The sequence below is a fragment of the Crassostrea angulata genome, chromosome 8 (genome assembly GCF_025612915.1).
Source record: "Crassostrea angulata isolate pt1a10 chromosome 8, ASM2561291v2, whole genome shotgun sequence".
NCBI lineage: Eukaryota > Metazoa > Mollusca > Bivalvia > Ostreida > Ostreidae > Magallana > Magallana angulata.
In genome coordinates, this window is record NC_069118.1 from 56,707,630 (window position 1) to 56,725,897 (window position 18,268).

The 18,268-nt window shown below is 32.2% G+C and overlaps 1 protein-coding gene across 1 annotated transcript; it reads right to left on the bottom strand.

The window, feature by feature from the left end:
• Positions 1-1,787: 1,787 nt before the first annotated feature.
• On the bottom strand, positions 1,788-16,755 carry LOC128158317 (cadherin EGF LAG seven-pass G-type receptor 3-like). The gene is made up of 7 exons (XM_052821100.1): positions 16,223-16,755; positions 14,178-15,406; positions 13,730-14,006; positions 13,299-13,447; positions 12,658-12,868; positions 12,054-12,370; positions 1,788-3,741 (listed from the first exon to the last, which is right to left on the bottom strand). Exons 1-7 carry the CDS (start codon positions 16,753-16,755, stop codon positions 2,975-2,977), a joined length of 3,483 nt encoding a protein of 1,160 aa, XP_052677060.1. The 3' UTR covers positions 1,788-2,974.
• Positions 16,756-18,268: the final 1,513 nt, after the last annotated feature.

Here is an 18,268-nt window from a genome sequence, read left to right on the forward strand (position 1 = left end):
AGTAAGTGTTGTGCCATATAAAAATTAGAAGACCATGGAAACTGGCATATTGTCAAGTCTAGGTAATTTGGTGTATTAGATGTTGACAAGTTTAAATTTGATTGGCATTAATTTTTTTCCTTAGAAATATGTTAAGTATTCTAGAAAAAGAAGGAGGAAGAAATCTTGTTGAATACTCCACTGGTCTTGCCAAAAAAAAAATTCGGAGAGAAAGTTTTTGAAATTGAGTGATTTTCTATGGGTTTATTGAGAAGAAGAACATGTAAATTTTATCAGGATTCACAACAAGATGTGTTCAAGGTTTCTTTTATTAGAGTTTAAAGTTGTGCCTTTGGATTTCAGAAAGCTTTTATGCAAACAAATGTGTGAATAACTCTCTCTTGTGATTTAATGGGCTTTGAGTTAGAGTTATTTATGAATAAATTGTGTATATTAAAAATGAATTCTCCAACTTGCACATGAATATATCATGTATGTAATTTTTTATTTTGTTCAGACATATTTTACATATTTTTAACATTTTATGCAGTAATATAAATAATTATCCATTGACTTTAAACTGTATTTTCACTGAAATTTTTGGTGTCATCAGTTTATTACCGTATATCCGATTTTTTTCACATGTCACAAAATTTGCGAAAATGGGGAAAATCTGTAACATTTTTAATTTGTGTCAGTCATTTTTTGTGATTTAAAAAGTTTCTTATAGAAAATAATACAGGATATAGTTTCTGTGTTTTCAATTATTTGCGATTTAAAAGAGGTCGCAAAAAAAACCAAAAATTATATCATTGCCAAAATGACCGGATATACGGTATCCTTGAATTCTCTGTAGCAACTGTAACCACTTTTGGCATGACAGATATTTTACTGTATTTAATTTCCTGTATTTGGACAAGGACCACTTGTTCTCCCCAGTTCAGATGTCTCTAATGAAAACAGTCTCACAAACATTTATCAATTATCAATATTCAGTATATATGTGAGTATTTAAAATTATTAATAGTACCAATCTAAAGTTCAAACCTGTCAATTATAGTAACAATCAAAAGTTCAAAGTTCAAACCTTTTTTGAAGTTGATCCACTGTTTTTATGAAACATTGATTGTTTACTAAATAATTTGTAAATTATTTTTTATTTGTGTAAATTTTATATATATATATATCCTATGTATTTAACTTAATATGAGTTAGTGTCAAGATAACAAAAGAAAGCTTTTTTTTAACCTTCAATAAAAGGATGTCTTGAAAGTTGTTCATTGTATCAAAAGTTTTACAAAATTTTATTATGACAAGTAATGAGTTCAAGAACTGTTTTTTTTATTCTATTGAAAATTAAACTTTGAGGCCTTTTTTCTCAACTACATCGCATCTATTGATGCTCATTTGTAATCTAAATGAAAATTTTCATCAGAGTCAGTCCAAGTTTTTCAGTTGGAAACAAAAATGATATTTATGATATAAACTTTATTAACACCATACATATCATCTACACAGTGGTTACATTATTTACATAAACAACAAAGGTTTTTCATGCATACAATATCAAGTTTATGATTCGCCTTTAGAGAAACACATTTAAACAACTTTTTTAGACACATTATAAAGGTGTATACCCTTGGTTGATTTGAGATTTGTGTTGTGGCCTGTCTAGCAAGTTATTATACTGTATTATAAGGAGGGTGATTTTGAGTAATATAAAGCCAGTCTTCGTCAAGGTTGTGTTACTTTGTGCAATATATCTTAGCCATGTGATATTGAAGTACCGCTGCTGTAATAATGAATTAATTAATGCATGTGATTTACCAAACCTTTAACATTCCAATAGAAATATCTACTCTATGTTTTAATTTAGAAGAATTTGATTTCTTTTTTTTTTCCTTTGTGAAACAATATATGTTATGTATACATTTCTGATATACTATTATCATTGCAATAAAAACGACAAAATATATACATGTCTTTATAAATAGGACTTTGCTTTGAAGTAAAATTGGCAAAATCTGAGTTTGTAGCGTAGTGCCAATACTGAAATGCTACCTTTTTTGGGTCATGGGAGTAAGAAAGAAGCAAGCACTGCAGAAGAATTACATAACATACAACAGTTTTATACAGTGCATGTGAGGGCAGTTTTAAATAAATGTTCAAGGAATGTAATTTATACACAGATTAACTGATTTTAATTTAATCTGTCGAGATCGAGATTGTGATTTGGTGTTAGGGTGGTATGGGACACAAGTCAATATTAATGTGGTTTAAATTACATTATTAACAAGATACTTTCACTGGTTTAGAATTGAAATTTTTTACTGTATTTGACCAAAACTTTGTTTTAAAAATTTTTGGAAAGGTAAATATGATTTTAAAAAACCCACATGGGATTCGAACTAGAGACTTGCAGATTCGTAGTAAACGCTCTGACCCAAGAAAATATAGGATTTATATCATATGGATTTTATTGTAAATTTCGATATGTCTTGCGTCAAAATCCAGGTGTCCCATGCAACCTTAAGTTTCAGTATCTATAGGTAAACACGATCGGAGTTTTATGTAAATATAACAAATGACCCTTTCCGTATATTTTCTTAGTATATCTTTGTGTTATCGAAACGTGTTGGTTTCAAAATTACTGTTGTTACGACAACGTGTACGTTAGATCTTGATAACGAGTTATCCGCACGCGCGTTGGCAGGAAACCTTTTTGACACTATATAAAGATATACAGATAAGGAAGTAATTGGGGCGTATGAATAGACAACAATTGATACTAGTAATTAAATCAGGACGTTTAATAACATTGTTAAAAACTGATTCTAACCATTAACTGTCATACTACTAAAATCGTTACTATTGAATGAATTATCTCGACAGATGATTTTGAAATCGAACATTGATAGCAAATGGAATTTTAACTCGGCAATTAATTTAACTATCGCTACGCACTGTGATATAATCCTGCGACCTGTATATCATATTAAAAGCGATAATTGTTAATCATGTTAAGCCAGTTCTGTTCGGCCATTGGTCCGTTTGAATATTGAATGTAGTCATAATTTCCGAATACGCCTCCGCCATAATCGCCAAACCCTCCCCAATTTGCTGGCCAGTCAAACCTAGGATAAAACATTCCTCCATTGTCTTTCATGGCACCATACTTCTCAACAACTCTTAGACCAGGGTATTGAGAGCTTTTGCTTTCTTTGTAGAAGTAGGGGCCACCTGCTTTATTGTCGTAAATAAGATTGCCTCGATCTCGCTCTGATGACCCTTTTTTGGAGGCACGAGTATCCTCGGTACTTCCGCTTCCGGACCCCTCGGAAGAACGACCTGACGAAGAGCCCCTGTATTTCCTGTTATTTCTTCTGTTATAGCGTTCGCTGCTTCCAGAATTGCTATCACTTCCTGACCCAAATCGTCCTCTATACTTCCTATTACTTCCGGAACTGCTGTCACTTCCGGATCTACTGCCACTTTCGGAGCTGTCATCACTTCTTGACCCTAATCTTTTTCCATTTTTCTTGTCACTTTCGGAACTGCTGTCACTACCGGATCTACTGCCACTTTCAGAACTGCCGTCAGTTCCTCCATACTTCTTGTCACTTCCGGACCCGCTGTCACTTCCGGATCCCCTGTTTAACCCTGTCTCTGGCTTTTCATTACCTTTGCTGAGTTTTTTCCAATTTATCCCCTTGTAACTCGGGTCTTTTACGCCATAATGTTCATATGATCCAATTGGTTGTTCTACTGTAACATTATATTTGAATTTTATTTTTATTGAACAGATGCTGATATATTTTTATGTTGGTAGCTGTTGAAAATTCACAACTACATCTTTATTATATTATTGATAACATTAAAATCTTTAAAAGTTAATTTAATAATAAATTACCTTGAAAATGTAAAGTATACTGGACGTTTCTAAATTATTGGTAAATGAGTGACAGTAATTTAAAAAAAAAATCATGAGTAATAAATAAAACTTGGTTTGAATTCATTTGTTAATATAATAAGCAAGTAAGGGCGGTTCAACTATTCCTTTTTCTTCTTTTATATACATGTGTTTCATTTGGGTGTTTCGTTTTCATTATTGAAATATCTGTTTTCAGATAACTCTTCGTAAATTATCCAAAGACCCAACTGTTTGAAATCACATAAAAAAATCTATAAACATACTTACTGTGCAGTGTTTGAACCTTTATGATGAAGACGAAAATAACTGCTGGCAACAAGAGACCCTGCATCTTTTGGCCAAGTCTAGTTATCTAAAAGAAAGAAGTAAAGATATACTGTAATGCAATTTTGTAAGTTTTAAGAAAAAATTAAAATTGTTTTGCTTATGTTTTTTTCCGTTATTTTCGTTGCTTTAGTAGTATCATATGTCACAAATAATAGAATTATAACGATTATTATAATTTTGGATCCAGAAAAGGACAAATTCTACATTCCCAGTTAAGATTAGAGTGCAGCGCCCTGAAACTTTATATGTTCCGCAGAAACCTCTGCCCCTCCCCCTTATGCACATGCGGTTCAATTGAAAGTAATGACCACTATCTTTTATATTGCCCAAATTATAATGTAATACGTAGTGAAACAATTAACAAACTTCGAGATCCAACAAATGTAAACATATTACTCTTTGGATCTCCCAATCTTAGCGATAATGATAATAAATACATTTTTTATATGGTCCAAAAATTTATCATCGACAGTAAACGATTTCAGGGTACCTAGTGTAACCTCGACACTTTTTTTACTTAATTATATTCTCTAAATATGAAAACGCATCTAGGATATATTTATACAGGGATGTATTTCATACATGTATTTCCTTTGGTGTTTTACTTTAAATTGTTATGAACATAATTGTATTGTTTTCCTTATAGTATAACATGAAGTTATACGTTCGTGGGTCGATTAGCTCACTAGTTTAAAAATAAATGCATTTGTAATTCCAACTCTCAAACTCATGCATATGTCAAAATGTCTAGTCTTGATTGATACATATATTGGATGTCTTTATCTCCTCTTTTATATAAGCTCTCATATTCTTTATTTAATCATACATACATGTAATTTGCACCTCTCATATTTTTTCTTATCTAAGAGAGGGATTTGTATAAGCCTTTTGGCTTGTTTCCCAATCTTATTGTACTTTATGCCAAATACATGTACCTGCTATTGTAAATTATCAATAAAATATTGTTTAAACTAAATAATAGAATAAATAAAAAATAATAGAATATAATAAAAAAAAAAAGTGTTTTCAACAGACTTATACGAAATCTTTTTCATATTACCATTAAAAAAATGTAAGGTAAAGGAAGGAATTAAAAAATTTGTTTTGAAATGTTTTGAAATATTGAGGTTTCATACACCAAAGAAACATATGCAATTAAAATAAATACAGTTCATGAAAATCTAAGTAATCTTACCCAACGGACTTAAGGGTCACTCTTTCTCTTTAGACACGAAAATTTGTGGACGTCCTGCGAGATTTACGGATAGATATAGGTGCATGTTGTACCTGCGTGACATTTTATATACCTGTACCAGGTATAGAGGTAACTGATGCTGATATGAAGGTCAGTGGGGCGCCATGGTTTACGAGGGGGACCAAAGGTTAACGGAAGCTAGAGAAGGGGAGTTCTTGGAAACTAGGATCTGGTCAAGAACAACGAATGACTGGCCCACTTTAATCTGACGGCATCGATTCAAGTTATTTCACTAAACTGTCTACAGCGGGAAATAAAAAACAAATAACCTTTGACCCTGTCGACTCTCACCTACTCCGTTATTATAAGAACATGTGCACACATGTAAAATCGTGATGCATCATTTTCACTGTTCATTGAAACATACATATACATTTAACAACACTTTATATAAATTTTGCTGCACAGTGATTCACATCCGTATAGACGTACATATTGAAATGTATGAAATAAATGATATCGAATAAACGGAAATTCTTGATATATCTTAACTCAATATGACACCCGATTGCTGAATTGTCAGCCGGTTAATCGATCGCAATTCGATATTCGTTCCTACCGATTAATCGATTAATCATATCAAATGACACACATTTGTCACATATCACATTCCTTACCAAACGCCGCAATCTTGCAGTTTTCTTAAAGTCTACTTTCAAAATTAAAATGTGATAAAAAAGACTTTTAAAAGTTGCTTTCAACAAAAAGATGATATATCCGTTAATAATATCCTTTCGGATCGTAAGTATGTGACCAACATAGAAAAATGTATTTGTTATCTCATGCTTATAAAATGGAAAAGGTAAAAAATAAAGATGTATATCAAATGTAATTACTTATAACATCAGGAGTTTGTCGACATCCATTACAGATAAATATTAACGGACAGGACAGTGGCATTTTGTTTTAACAGTTATTATGATTTACGCCTGCTGACCACAATCTCAGCCCTGGGGCGTTACATTATACCTCTATCCAATTTAACTTGGTTATGATTTCAACTGCTTGAGGAATGGAAAAGAAATTGCGTTAAAATAATTTTTTTTCATTTTCATGCTGATGAATGAATTTGTTCCATTGGCCCAACCGATTAACGGTAAGCTATTCCATGATTTACGATTTTCCATTAATAGTTCACTATTCAGTGTCACTTAAACAATAAAATGCTTCATGCAGAGAGTGAAGGTGGTGACATTGCAAAAAAAAAAAAACACCAAAAAACAAAGCAAAAAAACCCCAAAACCATTAAGGTAGTCCATCCATAACTAAGGCGAATTTAACAATTTTGAGTGATCTATACTCCATCAAATACGTATTTTAAAGCTATTATGAAGCTGACATAAACCAACTCGGGTGTATGTATGTAGACAAGTCAATGAACTTTTTGCACTTAAAACTTTTTCAAAGAGTTGTCTGCCCTTTAGGAAAAATATAAAAAAACAAAACATTTTGTAAAAACAGGTATGGTAAACTATGAATTATTTTTGCATATTTGGAGAAAGTGAAAGCTTTTGCATTTTTTTTACCAAGAAAAATGTAAGAAAATTACTTGTACTAAAGAAATATATTAAAAAATGCATTTTCCCCATATACTTCAATGTTAACTTCAACATATAATAAATTTATTTAAATTAATTTTTTTAAGATTTCAAAAATGAATCTTTATTATTAAGTAAACTCCTTAAAATCACATTAAGATTTTAGTGCTCAAACTTACAATCTATTAGATATGAAATATGTTAGTTATGGATAAACCATCTAAAGAAAATGGAATTTTTGTGATCGGCTTCGGCCGATCACTGTTGTGTCCATATGAGGCATCCGGCAAATGCTTCCACGTGCGCACACATTCTGCTTGCATAAGTAGTTCTTATAAAAACTTGAAGTTTGGTTTAGTATTTATATAACATTTTACTCAGTTGTATTTCAATTCATTTACCTTAAGAGATTCAAACATACATAAAATACAGTTCGACCTGTTATTTATTATTCAATAATGCATATTTTGTCACGCGTAAGAATTTCGATCGAAAGATTCATTCAGTAATGCAGTTGACCTCAATGAACTGACCTTAATCATAAGAAGATGCTCCATGAACTGACCTCGATCTATTGATGTTGCATAATAGTAGCTAGGAAGACGGATTGATTTATAAACTAGGTTACGTTATAATGCGACCTCAATAGCAAGTTATGTTGTTATAACTGAAATCTGATTGGTTTAGACGCAGTTCATAATCTGTTCTATTATCCTCAGCGTTAGCAACGCACTTAGCAACGGGTAACATTACGAATTGTTACATGCGCGAAAATCATGCGCGTACGGTTCGCCTTAGAATTCACGTTATTCCTATCTAAAAGCAGTGATGTTTTCTTTAAAATTAAGACATTCAGCATAACAAAATAAATAGTGCCTGTCCCAAACAGGCACTATTTATATAATGGCATTCAATGTTTTTCAGTCGCATTAAATTATTTTAATACAACTCTTTCTTTGTATACGTGTTAATGCTCTTTGAATAGCCCTACTCAGTATTCTGAAGAAGAAGAAGATACATTAACATTTAATAATTACGTTAAAAATATAAAACTAGACATGGACTTTTCGAACGGCTTTCCCCAAATTTATTTCAAAATTAAATTTGTTGACGGTTTATAATGATGAAATTATGGTGTACAGATTAAAATTAATATTCTATATTTTGTAAAAATACAGTACTTTTTAAATTATTTTACATCAAACTGATCATGTTGATTGCTTCTAGCTATCAATATATCATTATTGCCGATCATTCCATTAAAAGGAATACTTGTTTTTTCTGCAACGATCACTGCCGTCATAACCAGCATGAATAATCAAAGAAAGCATTTATTGTTTATATTTACATATCTTTCTTTTAACTCATTAATAAATTGATCATAAAAAGTCACAAAAATTCACAAAATTACTGTTTTAAAATTGCCATGTTGAAAATTTTGAATTTACTACCACCCGGTAAATTCAAAATTTACAACATGCCAAAATAATAAACATAAGTACGTTAGCTAAAAGAAACAGCAGAAGCGTCCTCTGTTAGACTTTGAGTTTGACATCATTATGATTATTTCGTGCAGTTTGCGATTTTTCTTAGGTCGCTGTAGGTTTCAACCAATCGATAAACAAGGCGTGTCGATTTCAGTCCTGTCAGTTTTCTGTCAGTTTCAGCCACTGTAGATTTCGACCAATCGATAAACGGGGCTTGTAAATTTCAGTCTGGCTGTTTTTATCGAACCTTGAATTAACTAAAAGTTTCCGCAAAAAATAGAAGGGAATCATACTTGCACTCCGTAGATGTAAATATAAGTCAATGAGTGTTAGGAGTGAAATTGCATGAAAAAAAAAATCAACTGGCCTCTTTTAGCATTTCTTAAATGTTAACCTTCCTTCAGTCGACAAACCTTGACCTTATCGTTAAATGAGATACACATCGATCGAAATGTGGGGTTCATATGGGCTATGAACTTAAAGACTATGTACAACCGTAATTAACACACTGATGAGAGTTATTCATAATTATACCGGTATTTTATCGCTGCCTTCATCCCTGCATGACCCATCAAAGAATGAATTTTATTAAAATGCAAACATATGTCATTAACAACATGATATAAATAATTAAAGGCTTTTTAAAAAGATTATAAAAATTTAAATACGCGTTAAAACCATGCTATGAAATAATTAATATAAACCAAAAAAGAAGTCGAAACATAATTACATGCACACAGAATAACCAACCCTACCAAATCAAATTAAAAGAAAAATAAAATAAAAAACAAACGCCAGATGATAGCTTAAATAAATATTTTTACTAAATGCAATTTGCTTTTTTTTTATCTGACGTAACATGTGTAACGGTGGGAAGCTAATACAATAGAATGGAGACAAAACAAGAGAAATACAGTCATTTTAATTCCTTCGTATTCGTAATATAAAAGCAAAACTTCCACAACTTTCATCTGCACATTCTGGTTAAATGCGTTTGATTACTATATAGTATACAAGTTTTTACAATAAATGATTATTCTTACTTCAACGTAGCGGCTTTAATATGCTTTCAAAGCTAGATGGAACGCATATAAGTTAAAATATCCTAAGTATCATGATCAAAAGCTGAAATGAAAAAAAAAGATCAGAAAATGGTTTAAACATTCTTCCGCTTATAATATGTAAACTAGAGCTATAATGAACCTGAGTAGATTAACAAATATGAGTACACGACTTTGCTGGAACTCTATGAAATGGAAAAGTAAACGAATTAGCCGTACAAGTTATCAAACTTGTAACAGCATTCCGTTTATTGTCCGATATCTGTACGTATATGTCGCTGCACACTTGCAGCTTTTCACAGAGATCCATTGTCAACCAAACTATTCAACTACTGTGAAATCATTAAAATCCGTGGGGGCCAATTTTCATGGATTGCTTAAATTTTACAATTTCGTAGGGACGTAATTTCGTGTATTCTCTTGTTCCTTTAAAAGTAAATATGACTTTATAACCCTAATTTAATAATTCGTGGAGGATGTTAGTTCGTTGATGAGAGGTATACCCATGAATTCAATGAAAATTGAGCCACCACGAAATATAATGATTTTACAGTAACTAAAGGAAGATAAAAATATATAGTTTTTAATCCTTTTGATGTATAATCTATAAGAAATGTTCGTTTGTAATGTGTAATGTTAGGTTTACTTAAATTATATCATTTACACAAATATCTACGATGACTTATTCAAATAAAGTTTATTTAAGATCAATTCTATGTAAGAATCAATGATTAATAAAAGGGTCTGGCCACGCATAGTCACCAATTTTCCTTATATTTCAAACATGGACACACCTAGGTGTTAAACGCAAAAAACCGCTAAAAGTTGGTTGCTGGGGGTAACCGTTGCCATGGTAATCGAGGCTAAAGATGGGAAAATAGCAAAACTTGCCTACTTTGAAGCCATATTAGAAGATTTTGCCCACTAATGTTAACTATCAAACACATAAAACAGCCTTTGTCCTATTTTCAATTATTTAATTATATAAGAAAATTGATGGAGAAACCAATACTTTTAAAATGTAACCATGGAAACCGTTACAAATTTTTGAAATCAGTTTTCTGCGGTTTTTTAATTAGCCCAAATGGGAAACTGTTAAATTTATACATCCATATCAATGTCCATGCAATATATTTTATCATGAAAATTGACATCCGTTGCTATGGCAACAAGGCAAAAAATTAAGAAAAACTGAGAAATTGAAGATTATTTTGATATGCTTTCATTCCTGATTTTAGAATTTATTTGCAATTGTTTAAGTTGGAACTTGTAAAAATATATCTAAATTTTTATTATACACCACAAAAGCCTTTGTTTTGGAACAGAGAAGTGTTGTTGCTATGGAAAATTAAGTTGGGTAAAAAATCACACAGAAATTCTTACTTTTTCAAAAGTCCATAGCAACGGCAGTTATTTTTAGAATATTTTAGATTTTTTTCAACTGTCATTAAAGTTAAGGATATACTTTATTTTTTCTCACCCTTTGATTTTATATATTTATTCATTATAAGTGAATAATATACATTCAAAGATGCCTAAAAATATTATAACTTTCCTTATTTTTAAGCTTGTTACCATAGCAACGGTTCTCAATTTTCATATTTAACTTTTTAATTGCACGATCATCATAGTGTATACCAAAAAATCTAAGATTTGCACTTTTTATTCAAATTAGATGAAGAAAACAGATTTTAAAATTTCTGTTTAGTAACCATGGAAACGCTCTAAAAATATGCGTTTCTCCATGAATTTTTTTCTTTCTTTTGAAAAATGACAACTATTTTTAATAATATATTCTACCCTGGAAACCCCAAGTTCTGCACATTACTCACAATATGTTCTCAAATAAGCATTAAAATGCCATTTTTACATCTTTACCCTCGGTTACCATGGCAACGGGACCACATAGCAACAAACAAATGGTGTTAGGCTTTTTCACTCACCAAAGTCTATCAAATTGTCAAGTATGAAGAAAATCCGTGACTATGCGTGGCCACCGAATTTTGATTCTTACAGAGAATTGGTCTTAAATAAGATCGAGTTTTGCAAAGCAAATGATTATTCTAAATCTAAAAACACAAAAGTCAATTCACAGCGTAAAATTGTTCATTCAAAAAGATTTGATCTGTGGTAGAAGAGCAAGGTGATATTCATTGGTTAACGAATCCAGTTCTTTACTTTAGTCACCGGGTCTTCCTCAAACATCCACCCTGTTACTAAAGAGAAAATGGTGGTTAAGTGTATTCTGATGTGTTTCAGTAATTTAATATATTGTCATATATCAGTGATTATGTGTATTCGTTGGGTTTCAGTAATTAAGTGTCTTCAGGTGAATTTAAGTGATTTAATATCATAGAACTGATTGATATTTGAAATTGCTATCTACTTCTGTAACTAACAGGAAACATAATGATTTTTTAATTTATAGATTAATTATATACTGATATTTTACCTAACACATATATCAGCCAATACCTGTTTCAATTCCAAGCTTTTTTTTGCCGTGTTCATTTTGTTCAGTGTTAGAATTTGAGGCGCCATCTGGCGGAGTCATTGTTCCGATTGGTTGATTGGACTTCTGGTTAACAGGAGAGGATTCTCTTTTCGACCAGTTCTCTTGTTCCTTTGTTGACCAAGTCTCTTGAGGCTTGTCAGAAAATGTCGGTATGAAAGGTCCAGATATCTGTCTTGTCAGTGGATTGATTGAACTGTCGTCATTTGACACCAATGAATTTTCCTTTTCGAGAGATGTTTTGCCATTTTTATCGGTGACTTTTGTCTTGGAATTGCTTCTGTAAAAATGTACATGTACTTAAAATTCATGAAAAAGTGTATGTATTGTTTTTAAACGATTTGATTGGTACATAATTGTCTAATAAGGATTGTAAATAAGTTGAAGAATCCTAGATGCTCCTTAGCAAATTAAAATTAAGTATTTTCTCTCTACATTTAATGCCAATTTTACTCTTCATCAACAAATTCATGCAATCTTACAAAATTTACTTTCAACTATTAGATGGGTTTATTTCATATTCTTTGGTATTATTCAAGTGTTATGCGATCTAACATTATTACTCACTCTTTCTTTTGACACCATCGCCTTCTCCAAGCAAAGTAAAGAACTATCATGGTTGCTATGGCGACAAGAGCCAAAAGAGGTAATGAAACCCCCAAAGGAAGGACCAGTTCCGAGGAACTGTCCGTCAAACTGGATATAGCTGGTTCTGGATATACTATATCTGTTCCGTACTGACTTGCTTTTATTACGGCATAATCTCCCCATCTTTTACCTTAAAACCAACCATTTTGAAATTTACGTTTATAAACACATAGTACTGTTTTCGTCTTAAATGATTTTTTTTGCTTTTAATAAATTATAATCTATAACACATTGCTTTGATAATGGAATATCATTTGGTTCGTAATTTATTCAAAATATGTATTTTTCTTCGTTTTACAAATATTAATAGCGGTTATCATAAAAATGATTTAACTCCGACATTTCTCCAATCAAATTTCTCATTTATACTCTTGTAAAAACAGCAAATAAATTTACAACATGGTTAAGATAAAAAAGTTTACAACAAATAAAAAAAACCCCAACATTTCTATTTTTTATATGTATTAATGAACAAGCAAGAGTTTGATACGTTAGAATAATTCATTCATGATTTATAAGAGATGTAAAGTACTATAATTGTGATATAAACACTTTGTTACCATCAACATCAATAGTTGGTCTTTTGTTCTGATCCAGTTGCAGCACATCAAGGAATTCTCCATTTGTTACAAACACTTTCTCTTTCTCCAAATTAGAGACGTCATTCGTCTCATCATTTTTCACTGCATACAAGTGGACCAGAAGGGATCTAAACGTTAATGCAATAAATATATGAATGCAACAAAGAATTAAACTAAAAATTGGGCATTTACTATTGATAAACTGGTAGGTTATTGAAAGTGTTTTTTTTTTCTTTTGTCAAAAAGCTAAATTCCAACTTTTATCTTTATTTGGAGATTATTTCATGTCTATAGATTTTTATTTGTAATATTGATTTTGTTATTAACTGAAACTAGACGTATTTCACTCTTATCGTATTGAGGCTTTTATGTAGTGTTTTCATGTAAAACTAGGGTATTCTTCAACTCACGTTTCCTTTTCTTCTATGCACCATCTTCTGACATAGGCTGTGGGGTACACTTCATTAAGAGCTTTTTCCACTTGGTCCAACAAATCCATTTCCTTATTCAAATAGTCCGACAGTAATAGGCCCAAATAGAATGTAATGACTGTTCGATCTGGATCAAATTTATCGATTCGAACAAAAGCTGGATCACGTGACCAGAGTTGAGGATCCCCATTATCTCGTCCATTGACTTTGATGATGTATTTAGGATGCAACAGGTCAGTCATTGCTTTTACCACACCTATTACATTGTTATGATTAAAACTTGAATACATCAATGTTGATAAAACAATGTGCACACGAAACACACAATAAACTTAAATGAAAATTACAATAGACAAGCTTTCCTTTGCAAAGGCTAGATGATCTTTAACTTTATTTTAAAAAATCATTAAACGTGTAAGACAATTACCAAAATTTGATACTGTGAGCGGCGCTTTATCGTCGTTTTCATTGATGTAATAGTTGATAGCGGCATTACGTCCGATGTCGGCGTCCGTTGCTCTCACGGTAGTAATAACAGGGTCACACAGATTTATAGACGACGCCTCTGTATTATAAAACAAGGGAGAGAACACTGGAGGGTTGTCATTTACGTCTTCAATTTGTATGTTTACTTTGACTTCTGATGACAGTGAGGGTACTCCACTGTCCTTTGCTATGATAGTTAGCGTAAATCTTTGATCAACCTCTCTGTCAACTTTTCGTCGCAAAAAGATATTTCCAGTGGTTCCATGCACCCCAAAATACAAATTGGCTCTGAGATTATCATCAGACGAAGTGTCAATTTCGTATGTTATTTCTGAATTTATTCCTAAATCGTCATCAAATGCTCCGGCGGAGAGAAAGTTAATCCCTGTTGTCAGGTTTTCAAAAATAGCTGTAGAATAAAATGGCCGTCGAAAAACAGGTGCGTTGTCATTGATATCCGTTAATTTTATATTTACTGTAACATCTGATGACAGAAAAGGTGTTCCACCATCTTTTATCCTAACCAGAAAAGAATACTTGTCATCCACTTCACGGTCTAGAATCCCTGTAGTAAACACTTCACCATCATCCTGGTTAACCTTAAAATGAGTTTCCGATCCTTTCCAATAGGTAGCGATGAAGAAGGCAAGTTTTGAATTTATTCCCAAATCATCATCTGTAACTGATATCTTCCCTACATTAGTATTCATTCCAACCATTTCTGGTATTGAAAAATCGTAAGAAGGTCGTGCAGGTTTTGGAGCTACATCATTAACATCGGAAACATGCACTGTGGCAGACACTGTAGTTGATCGAGGGGGATTTCCATTGTCAGATACCTTGATTGGTACTTCATAAATGTCTCTAGATTCCCTGTCTAGCATGGAAGCCGTCTGTAAGGTTCCAGTATTTTCTTCTATCTTGAAGACCGAATTCATTTCAGGTGACACAATTTCATACCTCAGTGTACCAAATGCTTCTCCGTCAGCATCAGAAGCATCGATACTAAATACAACGTAGTGCAATGGAACATTCTCAGGAACAGTGGCAATGTACGTTCCTCTAACGATGGGATCATTGTCGTTTACATCGGTTATATCTATTTCTAACGTCAATGTTCCCGTCAACTTGGGGGATCCATTGTCTATGGCTGTGATGATCATTTCATACCTACAAGATGTGTAAGATTGAGTAATTGAATCATTTTTAAATACCAACGATATGATGGGTCAACATTAAAGGGGCATGATCACGATTTTGATCAAAAATTAATTTTCCGATTTTAATGTTTACAATGCTTCAGTGAGACATTTTTAATAGGCAACCAAAATTTAAGTGTCATTCGTTGAGTTAAAAGCGAGTTACAGAGCTTACAATTCTTTGCAATGTAAACAAAGCGTTTGTTTACATTTTAAATGTTGAAGTGAAAACTTCAGTTTTAGACCGAAAACGAATGTGGTAAACGTTAAGATCTGTTTATTCATGCTTGAATTGAATAAGAAGATGGGAAAATCAGCTTGAAAAAGAAATTTTACCTATATATTGAACTAATGTAAACAAAAGCAGGGCACGAGCCTTGTTTACATGACAAAGAAGTCCTGTATCTTCCTTATAACTTCACTACTGACTCTCCAATTTCATTTGGTCATTGGAAATGCATTCCTAAAGCATTGTACATAATAAAAACAGAAAAAGAGAATTTGACCAAAATCGTGACCATGCCCCTTTAAATTTACGAGTTTCGACTAATTATACTTATGTCGTACGAAATTTGAATATATAAAAAGTGATATGATTTGAAATATGTTTAAAATTCCCATGTCTTCATCAGTAGAACTCAACTATACAAATTGAACATTATTTCAATTTGACTTCATGAAGCATTACTTGAAATTACATTAAAGAATTAAACGTTTTTTGTCCTTGGTAATATCATACATATTGAATAGTCTGTGTGAAAAATGATTTCTTAACAAAGATAAGTACCTTTCTGCCTTCTCCCTGTCTAAATTGTTGGAAACCCTTACTGCCCCACTGAAGGAATCTACTATAAACGGTACATTTGACGTTGATTTATAAACGACCATGTTGTTATTATCAACAGAAGAATCCTTGTCATAAGCATAAACTTGACTTATGGTTTGTCCAACTAGTGTATCTTCTGACACTCTTTCTTTTAATTTGAGGCTCAAAAATGTTGGTGTTTCGTCGTTTTTGTCCAGAATTTGGACGGTGACCGTGCACACATTTGAGAGACGTGGCGATCCAAGGTCAAAGGCTTCCACCTGTAGCAGTTCTGTTCTTTGTGATTCATAATCTAATGGCAATGCCAGAGTAATAATTCCAGTACTGGCATCAATCTTGTAATGTGTGTTTTCATTTCCCTTGACAATCTTGTACTGAACCTCTCCATTAGAACCTTCCACGTCGGGATCCTCTGCCGATACTTTTCCAACTGTTGTTCCAGTGGATTTGTTTTCTTCCACGGAAAATCTAAAAGTTAAATCATATACCGGCATGAAGTTAAATTCAAACATATTTTTTCATCAAGATATTACGGCATGTTCACGAAAGAAATAAAATGAGGATTGTATTACTCATAGTTGGAATTTTCGAACAATGGCATTTCATTCACATCTTCAATCGTCACTGAAACAGTTGCTGTGGAAGTTAATTGTCCATCAGTAACTTCTATAAGAATATCTAACGTAGGCGCCTTCTCTCTATCGACTTGAGTTCGAAGTTTGATTATTCCTGTCTTGGGGTCGATCATGAATTCCGGATAGTATCCAACAAAAGAATAGATCAAAGGATTGTTTTCTTCATCAGTAGCAGACACCACAGCGACCACTGTACCTGTTCTATCAGACTCACTAATCGTACTCCTCACCACTGGTAAAACAACCCATCCAGAATATGATTGCCATTGAAAATGTATAGAAAACCATGAAAAAAGAAAACAACAGTAGAGATTAACATGATACACGTACCTTTATCTTTAAATTGCGGTTCACTCTCGTTTTCATCAATAACATTAACAGCCAGTGTCATTTTAGTGGACAACGACCCGTCAGAAACACGTATCACAATGCTGTAAAACGGAGTTGTTTCATAGTCCAGGGGAGCTACAAAAATATTACGTGCTATGTAGGACCTAATATGTTTAATTGCTGACTTATCATATACTTGTTTTCAGTTAAATTTACCTTTGAGCTTAATCTGCTTGTTCGCAGCATCTATTTCAAACACTCCATCATTAGGAAACTGGGTAAGTGAGTAAGATAACGGATTGTTGTCTAGATCAGTACATTCAAAATCTGACATCACTACCATACCAACAGCTGCAAATAAAGGAAATTTTAACCTTATTTACACCTTCGCATTAGTGGCAATGACCATAATAGCAGTTTATTTTGATACCAAAAATACTTTGAAAAAGTTTCACTAGAGCAACTGTTGTGTGATGCAAAAAGTTTTAAGAAATGTATATATGTGCAAGAAGTACATAAATACATAAAGTTATGATTTTAAAACTAACCAGCATTTTCGAGAACCGATATAATTTTTGTAGATTGTTGGCAGGAAGGAGCATGGTCATTCTCGTTGTCGACATTTACAGTTACAGTTCCTGTAGCCTGAAGCAATATCAACAGAAAAAACAAGTACCATAATAAAAAAAAATTAAAATACCTAAACAATGATGTGATTGAAATTACCATTCGTATTTGCTTTTACGTTGTAATGAAACATCTTTGCAATGTTGCACATCACAGGGAAGCACCCCGAATAAAAAAGGCTCCCGTTAATATAATTACATTAACAACAAAAAAGTCAACCAAGAACAAATCTTTACAAATGATGTTATAATTTGTGTAACTAAATCTAATACCTTATATCATATATTCATGTAATTTCTTTAAAAGAAAATATTTACTTATTTCACGAAAATTATATTTATTTTCTCATGTTTTTTTCTTTAAGCAATTCACTTTTTATGCATATTATTTGTAAGAACTTACAGTTTTCCCACCA